Source organism: Rosa rugosa, chromosome 6, assembly GCF_958449725.1.
Source record: "Rosa rugosa chromosome 6, drRosRugo1.1, whole genome shotgun sequence".
Lineage (NCBI taxonomy): Eukaryota > Viridiplantae > Streptophyta > Magnoliopsida > Rosales > Rosaceae > Rosa > Rosa rugosa.
Window position 1 is genome coordinate 43349071 of NC_084825.1, and position 18786 is coordinate 43367856.

The window sequence follows — 18786 nt, forward strand, 5'->3', positions numbered from 1 at the left end:
GATGCTGAGCCGGGTCCTGTTGATTATTATGATAATATCATGGTAAAAGACGAAAGCAGCAGAAGTACTGGATCAAAACGTCTGAAGGTCGACGACGGTTGTCCATCGTCGATATGCGATATGACAAAACCATGCAAGATTGGCTGTATTTGCGTTCCCTTTGTTCCGTTTCCTATTGGAACCTGCGTTGGTATCTGTTGTCAAATTAATCCACCTCCAGGTGCACCGCCTCTACCACCATCATCACCGTCACCATCGCCGTCACTGTCACCAGTGACGTTTTAGCATAAATATTGTTGATCAATCCACCTAATTGTCACCTTAGCATGAAATAAGGTCGATCGATCGATCGTATTGTGTATGTATAGTTTCACGTTGCGATCATCAGCTACATATAAGGTGCCTGTAATTGGTGTTAATTTGGAACCTTCTAATCAGGGTACTAATTAATAATGTTGTCTTTATACGTACATACGCATCCACAATCATATATTAGAACTAAAATTAGTCTCCTTGTTGCATGAGTTCTATAAATTGATTAGTTAGAGAACAGAACATTATATAGACCAACTCTAAGCTAATAATTAAAAAAACTTCATCTTTCGATCTTTAATTTTTCTTTTGTTGTGCTCATCTCGGTGTTAGGATGAAAATAATAATAATAAATATTTATTAGGGTTTAGAAAAAGATAGTCCTGGTTCGCCTCCAAAATTTGATACTAGAAAATGAATGCAGGCATACAAACAAAGAGGAAGAGAGAAATTGAAACAACGTGGGTTTAAATTGCTGGCTGTAGTGACCGTGGTGCTAATTAATGGTATACTTGACGTTGCTCCAATGGCCTTAGCCGGCAATGGGAGTTGCATACTGTCAAACAACGGGAGCCCCAGAACCTCGCGAAGCAACATTAATTTAGCTCTGATCCAATGTCAATGCTGGTAACACTATTAGCATAAAATCGATCGGTGACAGATCGACCTCATTAATTAACATAAAATATAATCGATCCTTCTAATTGTGTTGGTGTCTTTTACTTAGTTTAGTAAAGGCAATCGATCTTCTGCTCTTTGCTGCTAATCAGCTAATTTCACAATATATTATATATTGTGATCCCAAATTTTGATATTAGAAAATGAACAAGCATTTTACAAAACACTATATATGCATACGAGATATATATCAAGAGAGAAACAATTGGAAAAGAAATATATATAAGGCCTGTGATGAATTTGGGAACATTGTAATTCCTAAACGAAGATCCATAAAAATAGGTTTCGGCATACAATTTTCACATAAGGCCCGTGCACGTGGAAAATACTCATTGCACAGCTAGCCAACTTGCGCTGCTGCTCTCATCAAGCTTGCACTAGCCGTTGGTTTTTCACCAAAAGAGGCAAGGCAAGGCAAGGCATTCCAAATGAAGGGTATGACCTGTGTACGTATTAATTACTCATGACATTCATGCTTGCTTGCTTTGCGTCACTAAAAACAGACTGCCAGCATTGGAATCCGATGCGTTAATTGGGATGCAGGGGATCGAGTGGAGTCCTTTTTCCTTCACCAACTAACAAACGAGAGTTAAACAATTTGAACAAACACTACTTTTGGATCAAAAGTGTATGTGACTTGTGAAGATGTGGACTATATATATATATGAACAAGTAGGAATTGAAGGCATGTAGTCCACGATCTCCGCACACGAAAACGATGTGGACTAGTTTCTTCTTTCCAATTTGCTTTTTTGCCGTCTGTTTAACTCACTTAGGCTGACGTAGGGTATTTGGTTTACAACTCGCTCGAGATCCCAAACGAAATCAATCGTACGCTATACATATATATATACATGGAGAATAAGGTTTAAATAAATTAAGGAGGAAAAGGCAAATTATAGATGAAGATTAAGGTAGGTTGGGTGCTGGTGGTGGCCTTGCTTGTGTCTAGCTACCGTTTTTTTGCTCCAACTGCATTTGCCGTGCGGCGCAAGAATAATGAATAGCCAACTCTGTCTCTCTTGTCTATGATGATCAATGACCAAAACATCGAGTATCAAGAAAATATCGATAGTTTGAAAAATGAAAATTTAGAGGAAAATATTGGAAAATTTTCGATATCGAAAATTTTTCAAAAGAAATGGTGGAAATTGAGAGAAAATTATCCAAATTTTAAGTGAAACTTTGTGAGCTACTTATTTGTTTCATTATCTATTATATTTGAAAAAAAAATGGTGAAAAACCTTCATATCATAGTTAATTAAGTAATTAAGAGTATATATATGCTGCCGCCAGTAAAATATTTGGTACTAATTATAATTAGAGATTTAATAAAGTTGTAGAACTATTCAATCAAATACAAACTAATTAATACTACTAAAACGTGGCAAAAGTATTTTGGAGATCTTATAAAACATTAAACTATTTAGAAATGGTGGTTCTAGTTGGACCTCCAAATTTGCTATTTGGACCTCCTAGCTATACTTAGTACACCTCTAATTTACTTTTTAGAATACTTGAAAAGTGGAGTAGACCTCCTTATTTTTACCAAAGCACCCTTGAACTCGTTACTCTACATTTTATCTCTATCTTTAATCACGAGAAGAAGAATGAATCAAAATCACATGATATTGCTCTCTTATGAGTATGTCTCTCCTCCACCAAAATTAATCAGAGGGTTGGTTCTTGAGCTTGATATGTTGCTAGAATCCTTTTGAATTTGCTAAAAGAAGGATTTCAAGGGTTTTGGGTTGGAAGATTGAGTAATAACTATATCATAATATTCAATTAATTTAGTTTTAAAAAAATTCCAAATTAGATTGTTTTGAATTTACTTTTGTATTAAATGATGGGTTATGTATAGAAATTATTATTTTTACTTAATTGTTTTAGGTAAATTATAAAACTATATGGCAATATAAGGAAATTCTGGAAAAAGAAAAAAATAATTTAATTGAATGTTATATTTGGGGAGGTAAGAAGAGTAATTTTTTTTTTTCCATTTTTCTCACTTTGTCCTTGTTTGTCTTTTCATATAACTTGACAAAGTCTATTAATAATTGAAAAAAGTTGGAGGTCCAACTATCAAATTTGGAGGTTCAACTAGAACCACCCTTTTAATTAATATGTTAGAGTCAACAAACTAAAAATATAAATTTTCTAGAAATTATATCTTAGAAGTTTAAATTAATTATCTAAATAAATTAGTAATCTATTCCATGAAAAATACATACTAATATAAGAAAAAGTGTATTAGAACCAAAAACAACGTTAGTCCAGTTGGTTGGGGCGTTCTCCTGACTTCTTTTAGGAAGGCATATCTCTCGAGATTATGGTGGTAGGCTACCGAAAAAAAAAAATAATAAAAAAAAAAATAAAAAAAAAGAGGGTATTTTAGTCGTTGATGATGATATCAAAAATGGGTGTGAACTGTGAAGGTTCGGTATGCAATATGATAAAAACCCCCAGCTCTTGTCAGGCAGACTATAAATGCGTCCCCATTGCCGTAGTGCTACCCGTAGGGATCTGCCTTGGTAACTGTTGCAATAGTCCACCGTCGCCTCCCAAGCCACCATCACCTCCTCTTCCGCCACCGTCACCTCCTCCCATGACACCACCACATCCTCTGACTTCACCACCACATCCTCTGGCTCCGCCACCTCATCCTCCAATGCTAGTGCCCTGTCCTCCCAAGCCACCGTCACTGCCTCGGGCTCTTTAGCCTAAAATGATGTTTTTCCATCAACCCAACCGTCACACCTTAGCACAAATAAATAGTTCATCCATCCAATATTAGTCGTTTATATTCTGCTGTGTCTGTACGTAAGGATGTAATTCACTTACACTGTGATCAGCATGAGCTACATGGAAATGTGATCATGTATGTGTTATCTAATATTAATTGTTGTGTCTCATATTGTTAACCTTGCTAATTATGCTACGTACTACGGCAACAAAATCTAGACCAAAGACAAATCAAACGAATAAATTTTTTTCAACTAGTTACAATATTTTTATCAGCCAATTTCATCCTTAACTAGTAGTTATAATATCAAATGTTCAACGTGATCTCAAAGAATTGAAGATACATATATGCAAGAATTCAAATAAAGTTCAAGACTCATGGATCTTATTAGTGCACAGGTGTACCTTTAACATACTTATAGTTCCCTATCTACGGTATTAATTTTGGCGCTTTTCCTAATGGTTGGGTACAGAAGTTGATCAGTAACGAAAATTCATTTGATGATCCATGCTCATAGAAAAGTGTTAAAGTTTAATGATGAATTATGAGATTGATCAGTATAAAGATTAGTATAAGTGCAAGTATTTCGTAAGATCTAGTAAGTAAAATAAAATGTAACTATCGTCCCTAATTGTAATTTTTTATACTAGAATTTCAAAAATTGGTAGGATAGTAGTCATTGTACTTGCATGTAGATGAAATAAAATTAACCAAAACATAGTTTTATATTAATTTGATAAGTGAAATCATCTGGCAAGTTTTCATAACATGAGACCGCATCTTATTGTGAAACTTTTTGTAATATTGGTGTTAATTTTTATCTTACAAAGGTTTCCCCAAATTAGAATGTGTTTTTGGCTACATCCCTGCTTGAGGCCAGTATCAAACACGACCAAACTAGTCGTGCAATGGAGAAGGAACCGATAGATGTTTCCTTTATGCTCCGCAGAGCGAAACCCTAGCTAGTTTCTCACCTCCTAACTATCAAGCACTTGAAGTTTCTTTTGTTCTTCTTTTGATATCATAGTTTTCTTGCAAGTAAAAGTTGAGATTGTTGGGACTTGAACGTGGCTGGGGGTTTCACTCAAAGCCCAGGTCTTTCTAATCTTGCCAACCCGATTGGCATACCAACAACCCCGATTGTTTCGACTCTAAAACTGAATTATCTAACTATCAATGGGTGACAGACATGCAGTGATCGTCATCTGAAGGTGCTGATCATATAACTAGCTAAATAATCTACATGGTTGCTAAGCATACCGACATGAATATGTATCAATCAGGAATGAGCTACCAGAGACAGTTATAATATGGTCTCGGACTATGATACATGTGGTGGTTCAAATTGATGTCATTGGTCCATATATTTATGATATATTGGTCTCTTAAATTATTACTATTATTTATTTATTTTTACCCCTACAAGGTCATCACTAAATTCGAGTGTTATAATTTCTCCCTCACGGAAGTATTATTTTACTTGAAGGCCTAATGAGGGCCTTCCGCCTCTCTCTCTCTCTGCTAAACCCTAGCCCCCACGGCTTGGGACTCTATCAATGGAGCACGACGCCAACACCACGCAGATCAACTGTCTCTGCCTCTCGCTGTCTCTTTACGGCAATCCAACATCGACTTTGGGCGACGCATGTCCAATCGATTGTTCTCATCGCTGAGAATTATCGAGATGAGTTTGGGGGGTTTGCCTTTGCTGGGCTATCGCGTGTGATAGCAGATAATCCGGTCAGATTCCGGCCAGGCAGGAAGCTACTGAAGGCGGGTTTGGTGGGCCTTGCCGGAGAGACGGATTTCTGGATTCGCCCATGTCGGGCTCGACTCAAACCGGATCTGAGACTTGGTGGAGGAGAATACACAGCGAGATCAGGGGATGATCACCTCCTCCATGACCTATTTCTACCGGTGACGGAAAACCGACGTGCAGATCAGGGGCTTACCTATTCTGGTTTGCGATTGGAACTGGCTGTTGTTGTCGATCTGATACGGAAGACAGTGGTCTCAAGGTATCGATCTGCGGGCTCACCAAAGGGGTCTGATAGTCGTGAGCGTTGCATGACGGCGATGGTGGCAGCGAACGGGACAAACGCCGGTGATAGAAAGGCAGTGGTGCCCAGTTCTGGTTGGGTGCCAAAATTAATCTGTTCAGGGGCCCACACCAGATTGGACGCCCAAAGGGGGCTGGAGGCTTAATTGGCTAAGGGCTTGGTTTTGGACTACAAGGTTGGGCTTGATTACTTCAAGGTATCGTATTTGGGATCCTGGTGGGTGGATTCAAACAGCCTCGCTTATGTTTGACATAAGTGACATTGGCTTTCTTTTATGTTTCTATGCCTATACACTATGTATTAGATTATGTCATAGTTATAGGCTCTTTTTAGATCAGTGAGCGATAAGTTCGAATATAGTTGGTCTATCCTATGTACCACTGTGGCCCCTCCACAAATTCTTGTCTGACCATTGTTATGTGTCAGCGGATGGGTATGTAATGGTCTTCTTGGCATGCGATAATCAATGGATTTCCATTATCTCAAAAAAAAAAAAAAAAACTAAATTCGAGTGTTATTATTGACCCGGACCATCATATGACAATGTCACGTGGTAGTCGGGGACCATAGAATAATTACTCAAACACAGACAAATTAGATATATATCCCAGCCCTTTAACCTTAACCGCAAGAAAGTCAGATTCCTGAACCAAAAAGCAAACTATTACCCGAGTCCCGAGATAAGGAGCGGCAGGGGTGAGGATCCCGGTGATTCAAAATCCATGTTGTTGCGAGCATTACGTCGATAATCAAACAAAGGAGACGTTTAGGAGGTTACACAACAATAAGAGAGCACGAAAATGGTGTGATAACTTCTTTTCTGAATTTGCTATGTTCCTTGTCGCATGGTAAGTACGTTGTTAGGCTGGGAGAGGAAGCAGTTCCCAAATGAAATTATACATTCTTAGTCAACTGCACACTTTTATTTTCCATTCTAACTATAAATATGCGTTCGATTAGGTTCAGATATAGGCTACAAAAGGTCTTAAAAGAAAAGAGAAATATACATGGAGACTAATAAGTTCAGTTTGGTGGCAACGGTGGTTGTGCTCACCTTTTTCACTCCAACTGCCTTCGCCGTGTGGCATACAAATTATGAAGTAGCCTCGGCAGCTGCAGAGCCTGCAGACTCTGACTATCATATTGAAGTAGCCTTGGCCGCGGCTGAGCCTGACCTTGACGAGAGTATTGAAGTAGCCTCGGCCGCTGCTGAGCCTGCGGATCCTGTGGATTATTATGATAATATTATGGTAAAAAACGAAAGCATCATTAGTACTGGGTTAATACGTCGGAAGGTCGATGGTTGTACAACTTCGATATGCAATATGATGTTCAGCCCTTGCAAGATGGGTTGTATTTGCGTTCCCCTTGGAACGCTTCCTATTGGGCTCTGCATTGGTCTCTGTCATTGCAATATTACTCCACCTCCAGGTCCACAGCCACAGCCGCAGCCGCCTTCAGTCTCACTATCACCGTCACCATCACCGTCACCACTGATGTTTTAGCATAAAATGATGTCGATCAATCCATTTAATCGTCACCTTAGCTCAGACCAAAAAAAAAAAAAAAATTTGTCACCTTAGCATGAAATATTGTCGTATCCTCCATCGATCGTATGTATTGCGGTGTGTGTAGTGCTGTACGTGTATGTGTAATTTCACGTCGTGATCATCATAAGCTGCATATCTAGTGCATGGAAATGTGATCATGTTCTTGTTACTACATAATATATCTATTTAAATTGGTGTTATCTTTTCACTTTCTAATTAAGACTAATGTTGTCGATATACGTACATAAGCATTCATAATCAGATTGGTCTGCTTGCTAGCTGACGACCAACTAGGTTTATCAAAGAGGAATCAAACAAAACAAATTTCATCTTTCTTTTTTTTCTTTTATTGTATTCATCTTGGTGTTAGGAAGAAAATAAATGAAACATACTTATTACTACTGCTTGGCCTCCAAAGCTTGATATTAGAAACTGAACCAGCCATAAATACAGCCATATATGAAAGAGGAAGAAAGAATTGAAACAACTGGGACAGAACAAAACTACAAAAGACAAAGAGCCTCTTTTGCCCTTGGCCTTGCTCATTTGCCTGGAAACGTAAATTTGGGACAGGCGTTTTGGAAAGCACAAAGATGGTGCTGGTTCTTCTTTTGCCGAAGCACAAAGACAAAATTAAGGGTTTTGATCAGTGACAGGCTTCCAAAATACACACTTGCATATTGCAAGAAGTATATGGAGATATACAAGAAGGTGATGAATTAAGCGTGGGTTTTAATTTACTGGTGGCTGTGGTGGCGGTGGTGCTAATCGTATACTTGAGCGTTGAGCCGGCGGTGGGAGTTAACGTACTGTCCTGCAACGCTCCCACAACAATACGGGTCGTCATAGATGGTTTCATATATATTTTGTCCGACGAAATGTCCTAGGCACGTGTTTTCCATATACATCTTTTCTAATTGTGAATTATGGGTGTGTTTTACATGGTTTAGAAAAGGAAATCTTCTCTTTTTCTTTTATGATCCCAAATTTTGAAATTAGAAAATGACCAAGCTAGTGCACAGTTCTCAGTTCACTACTTATACAATGAAGAAAGAAACAATTGGGAAAGAACACAGCCAAAAGAATACCAATGGTAGGTGGGGAGTAATCAAGATGCTGCATATCAAAGATATCTCTGTATGTACAAATAAAAGTAACCAGAAAATTTGGCCATCATATTCGGGGAAGTACAGGTTACTACCTCCTCTTAACCACCGAACACTGGCACTAATCTGTAACTAGTACAGAACAGTTACACTAATGTAATGATATTTTAGCCTACTTCACCCCGGTGCCCATCTCTTCCCGTCTCTGTCTAAAGTCAGCACAGACGAAGAAGCATTTATCTTGTGAGAAAAAAAAATATTAATTGGCGAATGTGACACTGCAAGATTATCTCAAGTCCAAGTAACCAGACAGGATGGAAATCCACACTTCCATGTTATCTTCTATGTACACTCAACTCCAGTATATATCCAATCAATAAACCATATAGGGAAGAAACAGGAACCCACCCACTACTACTATGATAAAGTACAAAATGTTACAGGCTTGACTAGCTTTCAGATTGAAACTCTTTTTTTTTTACATTGCAGCTAAAACATCTAAAAGTACTAAACTTTGATGGTCCGGGAGGCACTAAAAGAGCACCCGCCTGTTGGTTATAAGTTATAACGGTTAGGCTTCCACTACGTCTGTTTATAAGCAAGTGGTGGATTTATAGGAATTAGTTTCTATGCGATGGCAATTTCAGTTCAGAATTGGTTCCAGTGGAGCAAGTCAAACCCACCTGAGAAAGAAAAAAAATGTCAGAACTTCTAATCAGTGTGTCAAACTTAGCTGCTAGAAAATGTATGTGCAATATGCACATGCAGACTATTCAGCTGACTTCTACTTTATGATACATTTGTTGGTAAATGTCAACACATTAATGATGCAAATATCTTAATCAAACGTTGATCCAGGATCTTGAAACATTAGCAGTTAATTTAGGGCTCACCATTAAATAAAGAGGCTCCAGAACTGCTCCTAACAGAATGAGAGTGAATCTGTGATGAGAGGGACTTCCAACAAATATGCTTTGCACATGGCTGAAACCTTGAACTTACAAAAATTAAGGTGTTTGTTTATCCTATAGGAATAAGATGAAAAATGCAGAATCGTCATTGACCAAAAGTGAAAAGAAACTGTGGAAAATGAATTATGTACCCAGTGGCTTCTTAACTAAGCAACAACCTTGTCTATTCAGAATTGGAATCTACTGACAGATACACTCGCGGTCTCACAGACCGTGGCTGACGGGGAAAGGAGAAAGGTCCATCCGAAAGTTTCCTTATATTTGCTCTGTTAGATTTCGACTTAGATCCCTCATTTCTATCCGTGATTAAAGCCACTGCATATGATTCAAAATATGAAACATTTAGACAGAGAAACATCAAAATCCTCATATTCAAAACAAATTCAGACCACATGAGAGCCTTCCTGCAGAATTCTTTAATCAACAGATATCCAAGTAATTGAAAGAATCGAACAAGACCCTAATCATTGTGTATGTATAGCTATATATGTAATATACATAATTTTATATGGATAATTTGATAAATTTTAGGATTGACATAATTATATACCAGCCTTCAAGAGATCAAGATGAAGTTTTATCGAGCAAAAATAATTGAAATCATATAATAATCTTTAATTTGAGACTTTATCATTAGGACAATATAAATTCCTCTTCCAATGTTAAGTAAAATCTTTCAGCAATTATTAAATAATTGAAGATTTTTACCCTTATTTGATCCACATTGGTTTCTTGAATATAGTCCATTTGTGTCTGCAGGTTCAGCATTTGCATCAACTTCATTGGGAACACTTTCACCTATACCAAGGCTAAGAGCAACCCAATCACTAGTAATGCCATTTGAGACTGGTTGATGTTGTCCAAAATCAGACTGCTCCAACAAACAAGAGGGATGACTTGGAAGAAAACTTTGCATTGAGGGGTCCTCACTACCAAAGCCCAAAGGATTATCAACCAAGCTAGCCAAGTTAGCATTGGTATGGGAAACAGAAGAGTTTAAGACATGTCCGCTTGGTTCTAGATTTTTATCTGAAACCAATGTGTTACCATTCATTGGAGCTGAACCATCAACTGATGTCTGCTCCAAATCAATAAAAGCATCGGAGAGATCTGAATCAGTACCAAATAATTGGAACCCAGGATCGGCGTGAGTACCAGTAGGATATGCATATTGTGACATCCCAGTGTCATTACCATTTCCATTTAAAAGACCCAAACAAGACGCATATGGGTCTGAAATGCCAGGAGCTGCAGACAGGGAGCATGCACTGCTGCTTACTGGGCAAGTATTGTTGATAACTCTTGGAGAAACCAAGTTGACTGTTTCATCTTCTGAGTCACTGAGAATAATAATACCAGCATTAACAGCTTCAGCAGAAGTACCATTCCCAATTTCAAATGTTGAGGCAAAATTAGGAGAAAGTGAATTGACTTCGTTGTCATCATATGCGGAGACATCTATATGAACACTGCTTTTGTGATTCATAATAAAGTCTTCATCCTCTCTGCCACAGGAAGTGTCACTGCTGCTCATTGTTATAACCTTTTGCTCGAAAGCCTCAAATTCTTTGTCTAATGGATCACCCAGATGTTTACCAACTTCACTGACCCCACCATGATTAGACATAAACCTATGGTGTTGGTTTGAACATGATTCTGGGTTGGACTGGCCTGTGGTTCCCAAATCCATACCAACATATGGAGATCCATCAGGAAAGTGCCATTGCGCAAGGTCGCTAAACTCACCCTTAGTCTTTGCACTCCAAGAACCATCTGGCTTCACATTGATCTCTGTTATGTCTTCCCCACAAATTCGCATCTGTGCACCAAATAAACAGAAAGATATGTCTTTGATTCCATATAATTTCACACTACATAAACTCAGATAATCTCCGCTACAGGAACTACCATAGTTGTGATGCGATTGAAATAACGGTCAATGATGATGTCCTCCAACGAGTAGTTCTTGAGGCATATGGGGCATTGCCACTGCAATAATAAAATGCCACATGTTCATATTTGCTGATGTTTAAAGAATAAAAATTTACAATTTATAGGTATGTTGTATCACTTGCCTTCCTAGATCGCTGGTTTAGCTCCACGAAAGTTTCGAGATCAAAGCAACCCATGTGAGCACAAGGTTTGAATCTGCCAGCTACCTTCATTCGAGAACCACTCATCTGCCAATTACATGTACACATTATTCCATAGGCAGCATTATCTACGAACTATACACCAAAACCTTACGGATAAACTATACAATTATTTTACTCATAACTTGGGCACTTCATATATATGCTATAGTCAAAGCCATAAAGATACAAACAAAAATTTGACCAAAGATGACATATCATAGTAGCCTGCACTTCAATACCCAATATACTAGCCAGAGGTAAGCCTGAACCAAACAAAAAAAAAGGAAAAAAAAAAAGAGCTTTTGAGACGTGGTGAAGCGCATCATTGGACTTCTAGACCATGAAAGGGTCAGCCTAGCCCAGCTCTTCTTTAGGAGGCCTCAGCATGAGCAAAGATTTTAGGCTGTAAGGTTTGACGAAAACTCCAGAAACTCAATATAAATTTAATATTTGTGGGCAAGCTCATTCCAAGCATCTTAAAGTTATAAAAAATTGATCCAGACCACCTCATGTATAACCAATCACCCTCCAAGCATGAATACATCAAGCAGAATATCATTAAAAAAAGCACACAGAAGTTAAAGGCCATAATGCTATCAAAAAAAAATTAACCATCACTTACAGGGCACCGGAGATTAACGGAAACTGAATCTGAAATCACTTCTAAATCACTATCACTATCTTCATGTGCCATAGCAGCCCCACCACCAATGCAACGACGAACCCGCGCAAGTGCATCCTCAAAAAGCTCACCATCTTCTTCTTTAGGAATCAGGTTGAGAACCTTTACATTAAGTTGCAAAAAGAATAAATGCAGTTCATGAGATGGGATGGAATTCAGATTTGAAGCTTGCTTTTTAACATCTTCCATCATTTGTTGGAATTTAATATTTGAACATAAATAGTAAAGAATTATCAGATTTGTTGCCATGGATCAATAATGTTCCTTCACTAATTTAAAAACAAAAAAAAGAAAGTTATATAAGAACCAGTGAGGTTGTACCTGCTGAAATGTTCGTCGTTTTACCAGTCTGACGCCAAAACAGAAAGCACGATTATCACATCCTGATAATGAAATCTTATTGATTCCCTCCCCAATGCAAAATGTGATCTGACATAAAGAAAGGTTAATTTAGACTTAAACCTATTTTGCTAAAATATATGGATCTGATTATACAAAAAAAAAATGAAGTTATTTTAGTTCTAAAAAAATTTTAAGCAACTACCAGAGGTACAACATCCAAAGTATACAGCAAATAAAAATGTTCAACAAACAATTCTAGAACACTGCAAAACGAAGGATGGATCCAAAAATATATATGCTAATGAGACTTAAACATCAAGAATGAGGTATGCAATCCATAGATGTGGAGTGCCTTGGATTGTGAATTAATCCATGCAGAAAAGAAATTTAAAAAATAAAAAATAAAAAAAATGTATAAAAACAAAAGTGAAATAGACTCACTAATGCTCCATCATCACGGCCATTAGCACCTAACAATTGATGTCCAGGTCTATTAACTGCCCTAACACTCGTACCTGTAAATAGGGTACAGATTTAAATGTTAGTTAAGCAGAGGGGATTCATTTCCTTACTGGAATTTAAAAAGGAAAGCACAATAGCAAGTCTAGCCAGCCTGTAGTAGTACCAAAAGAATTAATTTCTAGGTCATCCAAGATGCCAAAAATAGCAGGCCAAACTCAGTAGACCTGTTCTCTCTTGGGCACATGAATAGAGGATATATATATATATATATATATAAAAAGGGACTGGTATGATATTTTGACGTTTCGGGAAGAGTTTGACTTTCTTGAAAGAAAAGATACAGTACGCAAAGGCTGAAGCCGAGAGGTGTTTGACTCTGCCAAGAGCTTATTGACTCAACCCACCTTGAGCTAACAGAAAGGTTTACTGCCTCCATAAATTAGCCCACATATTTGACTTAATTCCATTGGTTCTATATAGGTATAGATGAAAAGGGAAAAACCAAAGCCCAGCAGGTACCAGTTCAATGCACCATCATTGAAAATGAGAGGCAGGTACCAGTTCAATGCACCATCATTGAAAATGAGAGAGAGAGAGAGAGAGAGAGAGAGCAACACATTTAGTTATATTATCATAATTAATGGGACAGGATCACCAAATTGCATACCATTAACTTGTAATTCTGCAAACTGAGGCCATTGCAACCTAAATGAAACACTATCATTGAGAAGTATACACCAAGCCTGTAGAATATAGCTAGAACAAGTAAGTAATAAATTTTCAAAGCAAGTACTCACTGAATGACCACAACTATCACCAGAGATAACTTTTCACAGTTAAACACTAAATAAAATAAACAAACCTGAACATCATATTCATTATGCTGAAGTAGATCTCTATTGGCTCTGGAAAGTTGAAAATTTTTCTCCACATTCTGAGTTGGATTTGCACTGAAACCATTGATAACATTATAATAATTAATTGTATCAGAACGCCTGACTTAATAAAAAGAAGAAGACAAGGAATATTACAACTGATGAATATAATTAACAGACTACAACTTCAACATCTTTAAGCAAAATAACAAAATTGCATGTTGCATAAACATGGAAAGAGAACTATAAGTCATGGGAACCAGTTTTCATATGTGTGTGAGAGAGAGAGAGAGAGAGAGAGAGATACCCATCAATTGAAATATTTGAAGCACTTAACTTCACTGCAGATACTAGATCCACCACAGTCACCCAGTAACTGTATATTGGAATAAATTCAAAAATATCAAAATCCCCTCATTTGAGACAAAACAAACTGAAAAGGCATTGACAACAATAATTATCACCACAATCCCCATTGAACCTCATCCTAAGTCACTGAACTATTGGTAAAGTTACACATACAATAACCTTTCTGATAGGGGTACTAATTAAACACATCTTTTTAAATCATCAAACACGTCTTTGCAAACCATAGGTACCTTCCATTCCATGTATTCAACAATAGGCTTCGTAATTGGAAGTTCATATTTTCATTTCATAATAAAGACACATTAAACCAAAATTAGAAATGCACAATACATACGGATCTGCTCGTTTGAGACGACACATTTCACAGTAGAAAAGAGGCGGAACTGGTGGACTGCAATCCTTTGTTTTCTCAGGAATAATCACGCAACCAATATGTTGCTGAACTTGACATATTGGATCTACACACTGTGGATAACATATAACTTAATTAGTCAGGTACTATTTTTGCAACTAGATCTATATAAGGTAGGAAGGACAAATGTAAAATATATTAATTCACAAGTAGATAAGACAATGGCCCATAACTGGCTTTCAAATGGAAATGAAGGAGGAAATAAGTAAACGTGCAAGGGAAGGAATAACGCCAATTACAACAGAATTAAGTAAAAAAGTATTGAAATAGACCAAGGTGCAAATAACTTGTTTGATTCAGATCATAAGGGAAATGCAGCTCCTATATATATGTGTGTGTGCCCGCGTGTGTCAGTATCTCAACACAAGTGTTCTCAAAAGAATGGAATTTCAGGAAGCTGCACTCACACTAAATTACTATCATACAGCGTGCAAATAGGTTGGAGAAATCTTGGTGACTATAGAGCATAACGAAGAAAATGACTAGCAAATGAAATTGGGATCTTTTTTTAAACCAGATGCTCTTAATGGGTCTTGTTTGGCTTCATACAAACTTCTGAAGTTCTACTCACCCTGGCTCATATCAAGCGGAAGAGGAAAATCAGATAACCCCCATTTGGGAAAAAATGGCTCCATATTGATAGGAAGAAATGGATGAAATTTTGAAGAGTGCTATTTGACTTCAACCTAAGGGATATAATCCTCAGACTAATTTCCTAGATACTTGTTATGAATTATGCCATAATCCATATTACCTACTGTTTCTTCAAAAGTCTCAGTCTGTTGTATTTCAAGAAAAGTGTAATCTTCAGAGAGTTACATATAAGACTTATGTGACAACTGCACTATAACACCTAAAAACTTCAGTCTTTCTTTCCTAAACCCTAAGAATTATAACATCGAGCATGCACATATTGACCTTATCACACTTTCAGAATAAGTTGAATTTGTTTTCACTAACTCTCTGGGAAATGATACCAGAGATTTCATTAAGCACCTACTTCCTCTCATGTCCCTAGAAGTGCATCATCATCCTACAACTTAAATGATACCGAAGAGATTGACTACCCATAGATATTACAATATTAGGCAAAGCAATCACCACTGAAATGTGTAATTTTGTACATGTGGATCAAAATTCCAATTTATTTAGAACCTTTTATACAAACATTCGCATGAAGGAAGAAACATAGAACAGTTTGCTAGGCATCATGACATATTGGCTCAAGCCTTCTTTTTATAGGCTCACTCAGTGTTCTACATTCTAATAGGTATACCGCATGCTTTTAAAGACTCCAATTTAGCAATAGAAATTGAAAATGGAGAAAATAAAAGGAGCATAAAAGCAACTTGAGTTCAATTTGCAATGAATGCTGGAATGCTCCTGCATGCATACAGACCAATGAAAACAAACAGAAAAATAAAGCACTTATAGGATCTTAATTAAAGCAAATGTACAAAACCTGTATCATTGAATCAGTTGACAATGAACTTTTACAGGGGCAAGAAATCTTCACGTCTGTCACATTCAAAATTTTAACTTCCTTTCTAGAGGGCTTCACACTGCAGCCATCTGAACCACTTTGTTCCTTTGTCGGAGAATCCGTTGACGGTGTACTCTGCATCTTTCTGAAACAATACAATAGATAGTCCAGTTCAAAAGCCCATGAGATAGAGAGAAGAAAATAATAACACAGATTTCCGATCACACAGAAAATGATACGAGGAAGAGTTAGAAGAAGGCACATGAAATACAGAATTGTATCTACTCAGTAATTGCAACACACTATAGATAATCCAAAAACATAACTGAAGATCCGAAAAACCCCTAAAAGCACATAACTATAGAAATAGAAAATAAAATCTTAACAGGAAAGACAGATAAAAACGCTAACAAATGTAGCACCTGTAAGCTTCATCAATTACTTGCACTACTCCATTCTTCTCAATGTGTTTTTTCTTTGACAAACTGCGTGTATTGGATGCTGCACAGAATTTATGACCAAATACAAGAAGCTTAATCAGATTTCTAATGAAGCATAAGGCATGTCAGAACAAGGACTATGAGTCTGACTATCTGAACTCGACGAATTATACAGGAACTAAGCAATAATTCTAGAAAAAAGCCTGGTGCCTGTGCCAAACGCCTAAACCACTTGGTTGTACACTTGTACTTGTAGTAAATTACTGCAGTTTGTCAATAGGGACAATGACCAGAGAGAAAACAAAATTTTATCTGGAGTGAGGATGATGATGTGGTTGAAGAACTTACTTTCTTCATCTGAAACTGATGCTAAGATTCTGTCAATTAGATCCTGCGAAGCAAAGAAATGTACAACAGTTTACCTCATATGACAAATTTAGAAGAAACAAAACCCCTACATTACTCAATGGATAGATGAACACATAGAAAACTAACTTAGACAGCAAAGACTCCTTCAAAGAATGAGTTAATAACCGGCTATAAGATGTCTGATTGAGAGCTGCAAGCGAAAAGTAACTAAGAAACCTTAAACCATGTGAACACAAGATTCTAGACAAATCGTAATAAACATGATTCCCAAAAATAAGCTTCTAAATAACTAAACTACAATTGTAAATGGACTCAAATTCAAACATCCTATCAATGCAAAGCACATGTCGAACAACCGAGCATTGTACAAACAGGTAGAAAATCTCTCCTAAATCGTAAAGAGCAAGATCACATACTCACAACAGAACAACAACAAGCAACTACTGGAATGCACGGCAGCGATAATTGAATGTGGTCCTTATAAACACTAGAAACTACATTCATGCAGATGCCAACACCATACCTGCTTCCTCCCTTGCTTTGAAAAACCCAGCTGGGTCAGAACATCCTTGAGCTCCTTAACTCGAAAAGACACCAACTTGGTCTAGAAAACAATCATTTAAACACAATCAATATGCAAATTCAAAACCCAAATTACAAATTACAACACCCACATTAATAAAGATCAAAACTTTAAACTGAAACACTAGAAATCAAAGCTAAATTCACCTTGCATTGAGTTACCAAATCCATTTCCTTAGCATCTGAACCCATTCCAGCTCCAAAACCAATAAACCCACCCAAAACCTGAACCCACAAAACCCAGAAACTCAATCAAAAACCAAATCCCAAACAAGATCAACACCCAGAAAAATCTAACAAGCTTGCATATGGTGGAATGCATACCCAATACGACAAGTCGGAGAATTGAGAGGTGGGTTTTACTGTGGCGCCATCATCAGGGACGTTTTTTATGTTTCTTTGAACTGAAGACTCAAAGACTTTGGGGGAGAGACTGGTTATTGTGGCGGACGTGAAGACGATTTATGCAATTCAGTTATGGGGCGGCGCAAAAGTCCGGGTTTGGGTTCTCTGCTTCGGGGGAGGACTTACTGGGTTCGCTGGCGGTGTGTGATTGGTTGGGCTGAGAGGCTCAGAATACGATGAGAAACAGTAGACAGGTTGACTTTGAAGTTCTTAAAGTTGTGTCAGACAGATGGTTTAGGTTTTCACTTTGTCTTACAAATCGGTCGGCAGCTATGGAGTCTGGGCCGTACAACGTGACGGTTGCTGCTGACATGAGACCTTCCAAGAGTTGGTCACATTTTTGCTAGGTATAGCAGGTTGTTATTTTTGGTAATTAAACGAACAGATTTTGTTGAAAACAAAATAAAATAAAATAAATTGATACTAGAGAATTTTATGAGTATTGATTGATATGAATTTCAAGAAAAACTTGATTAATGAACAATTTGACAAACTTTCGTAAGAGTCATTTTCGTAAGCATACTCAGGAGAACTCCAAACGTTTACTCCACGTTGATAAACTCGATGTGAGAACAAAAAAAGTTTATGGGTCTTTCTTAAAACTCACTCATACTCGTATCATATGTACTAGATTGCATTGGATGTGGCTTGAAGTTTATTCTGCCACGTTGTTCTTATTTTGTGACCAGGGGGAGCATGGTACTTTACTATACTACTCATCACAAGTACGAAGTCATAGCATGCATAGAAATTAGAAACTAGTATGTCTTCTTCTAATCTGTATTTCGTTGTAAAAAGGGCAAACAT

At 37.3% G+C, this 18786-nt stretch overlaps 1 protein-coding gene across 3 annotated transcripts; it reads right to left on the reverse strand.

Moving 5' to 3' along the window:
- Positions 1-8428: 8428 nt before the first annotated feature.
- On the reverse strand, positions 8429-18308 carry LOC133714526 (E3 SUMO-protein ligase SIZ1-like). Of its 3 annotated transcripts, XR_009848704.1 has the most exons (19): positions 17899-18306; positions 17722-17799; positions 17516-17596; positions 16972-17014; positions 16606-16684; positions 16163-16328; positions 14623-14753; positions 14227-14295; positions 13907-13994; positions 13712-13787; positions 13024-13097; positions 12562-12669; positions 12181-12342; positions 11499-11603; positions 11332-11412; positions 10132-11242; positions 9582-9738; positions 9346-9477; positions 8429-9135 (listed from the first exon to the last, which is right to left on the reverse strand). XR_009848704.1 is itself a non-coding variant. In XM_062140648.1 (17 exons), exons 2-17 carry the CDS (start codon positions 17764-17766, stop codon positions 9587-9589), a joined length of 2571 nt encoding a protein of 856 aa, XP_061996632.1. In that variant the 5' UTR covers positions 17767-17799; positions 17899-18308; the 3' UTR covers positions 9581-9586. The 3 variants fall into 3 exon arrangements, 1 of the variants encoding a protein (XP_061996632.1); XR_009848705.1 differs by lacking the exons at positions 17516-17596; positions 17722-17799; positions 17899-18306 and adding an exon at positions 17119-17142; XM_062140648.1 differs by lacking the exons at positions 8429-9135; positions 9346-9477 and having other exon boundaries at positions 9581-9738; positions 17899-18308.
- Between the last annotated feature and the right edge of the window lie 478 nt (positions 18309-18786).

Excerpts from the sequence above, each read along its gene's own strand:
- LOC133714526 (XM_062140648.1), bottom strand. The coding sequence starts at position 17,766 with ATGGGTTCAGATGCTAAGGAAATGGATTTGGTAACTCAATGCAAG. Across the intron at positions 13,995-14,226 it reads TCAAATATTTCAATTGATGG|TGCAAATCCAACTCAGAATG; the intron begins GTATCTCTCTCT and ends CAATGGTTTCAG. Across the intron at positions 13,788-13,906 it reads ATAATGAATATGATGTTCAG|GCTTGGTGTATACTTCTCAA; the intron begins GTTTGTTTATTT and ends TATATTCTACAG.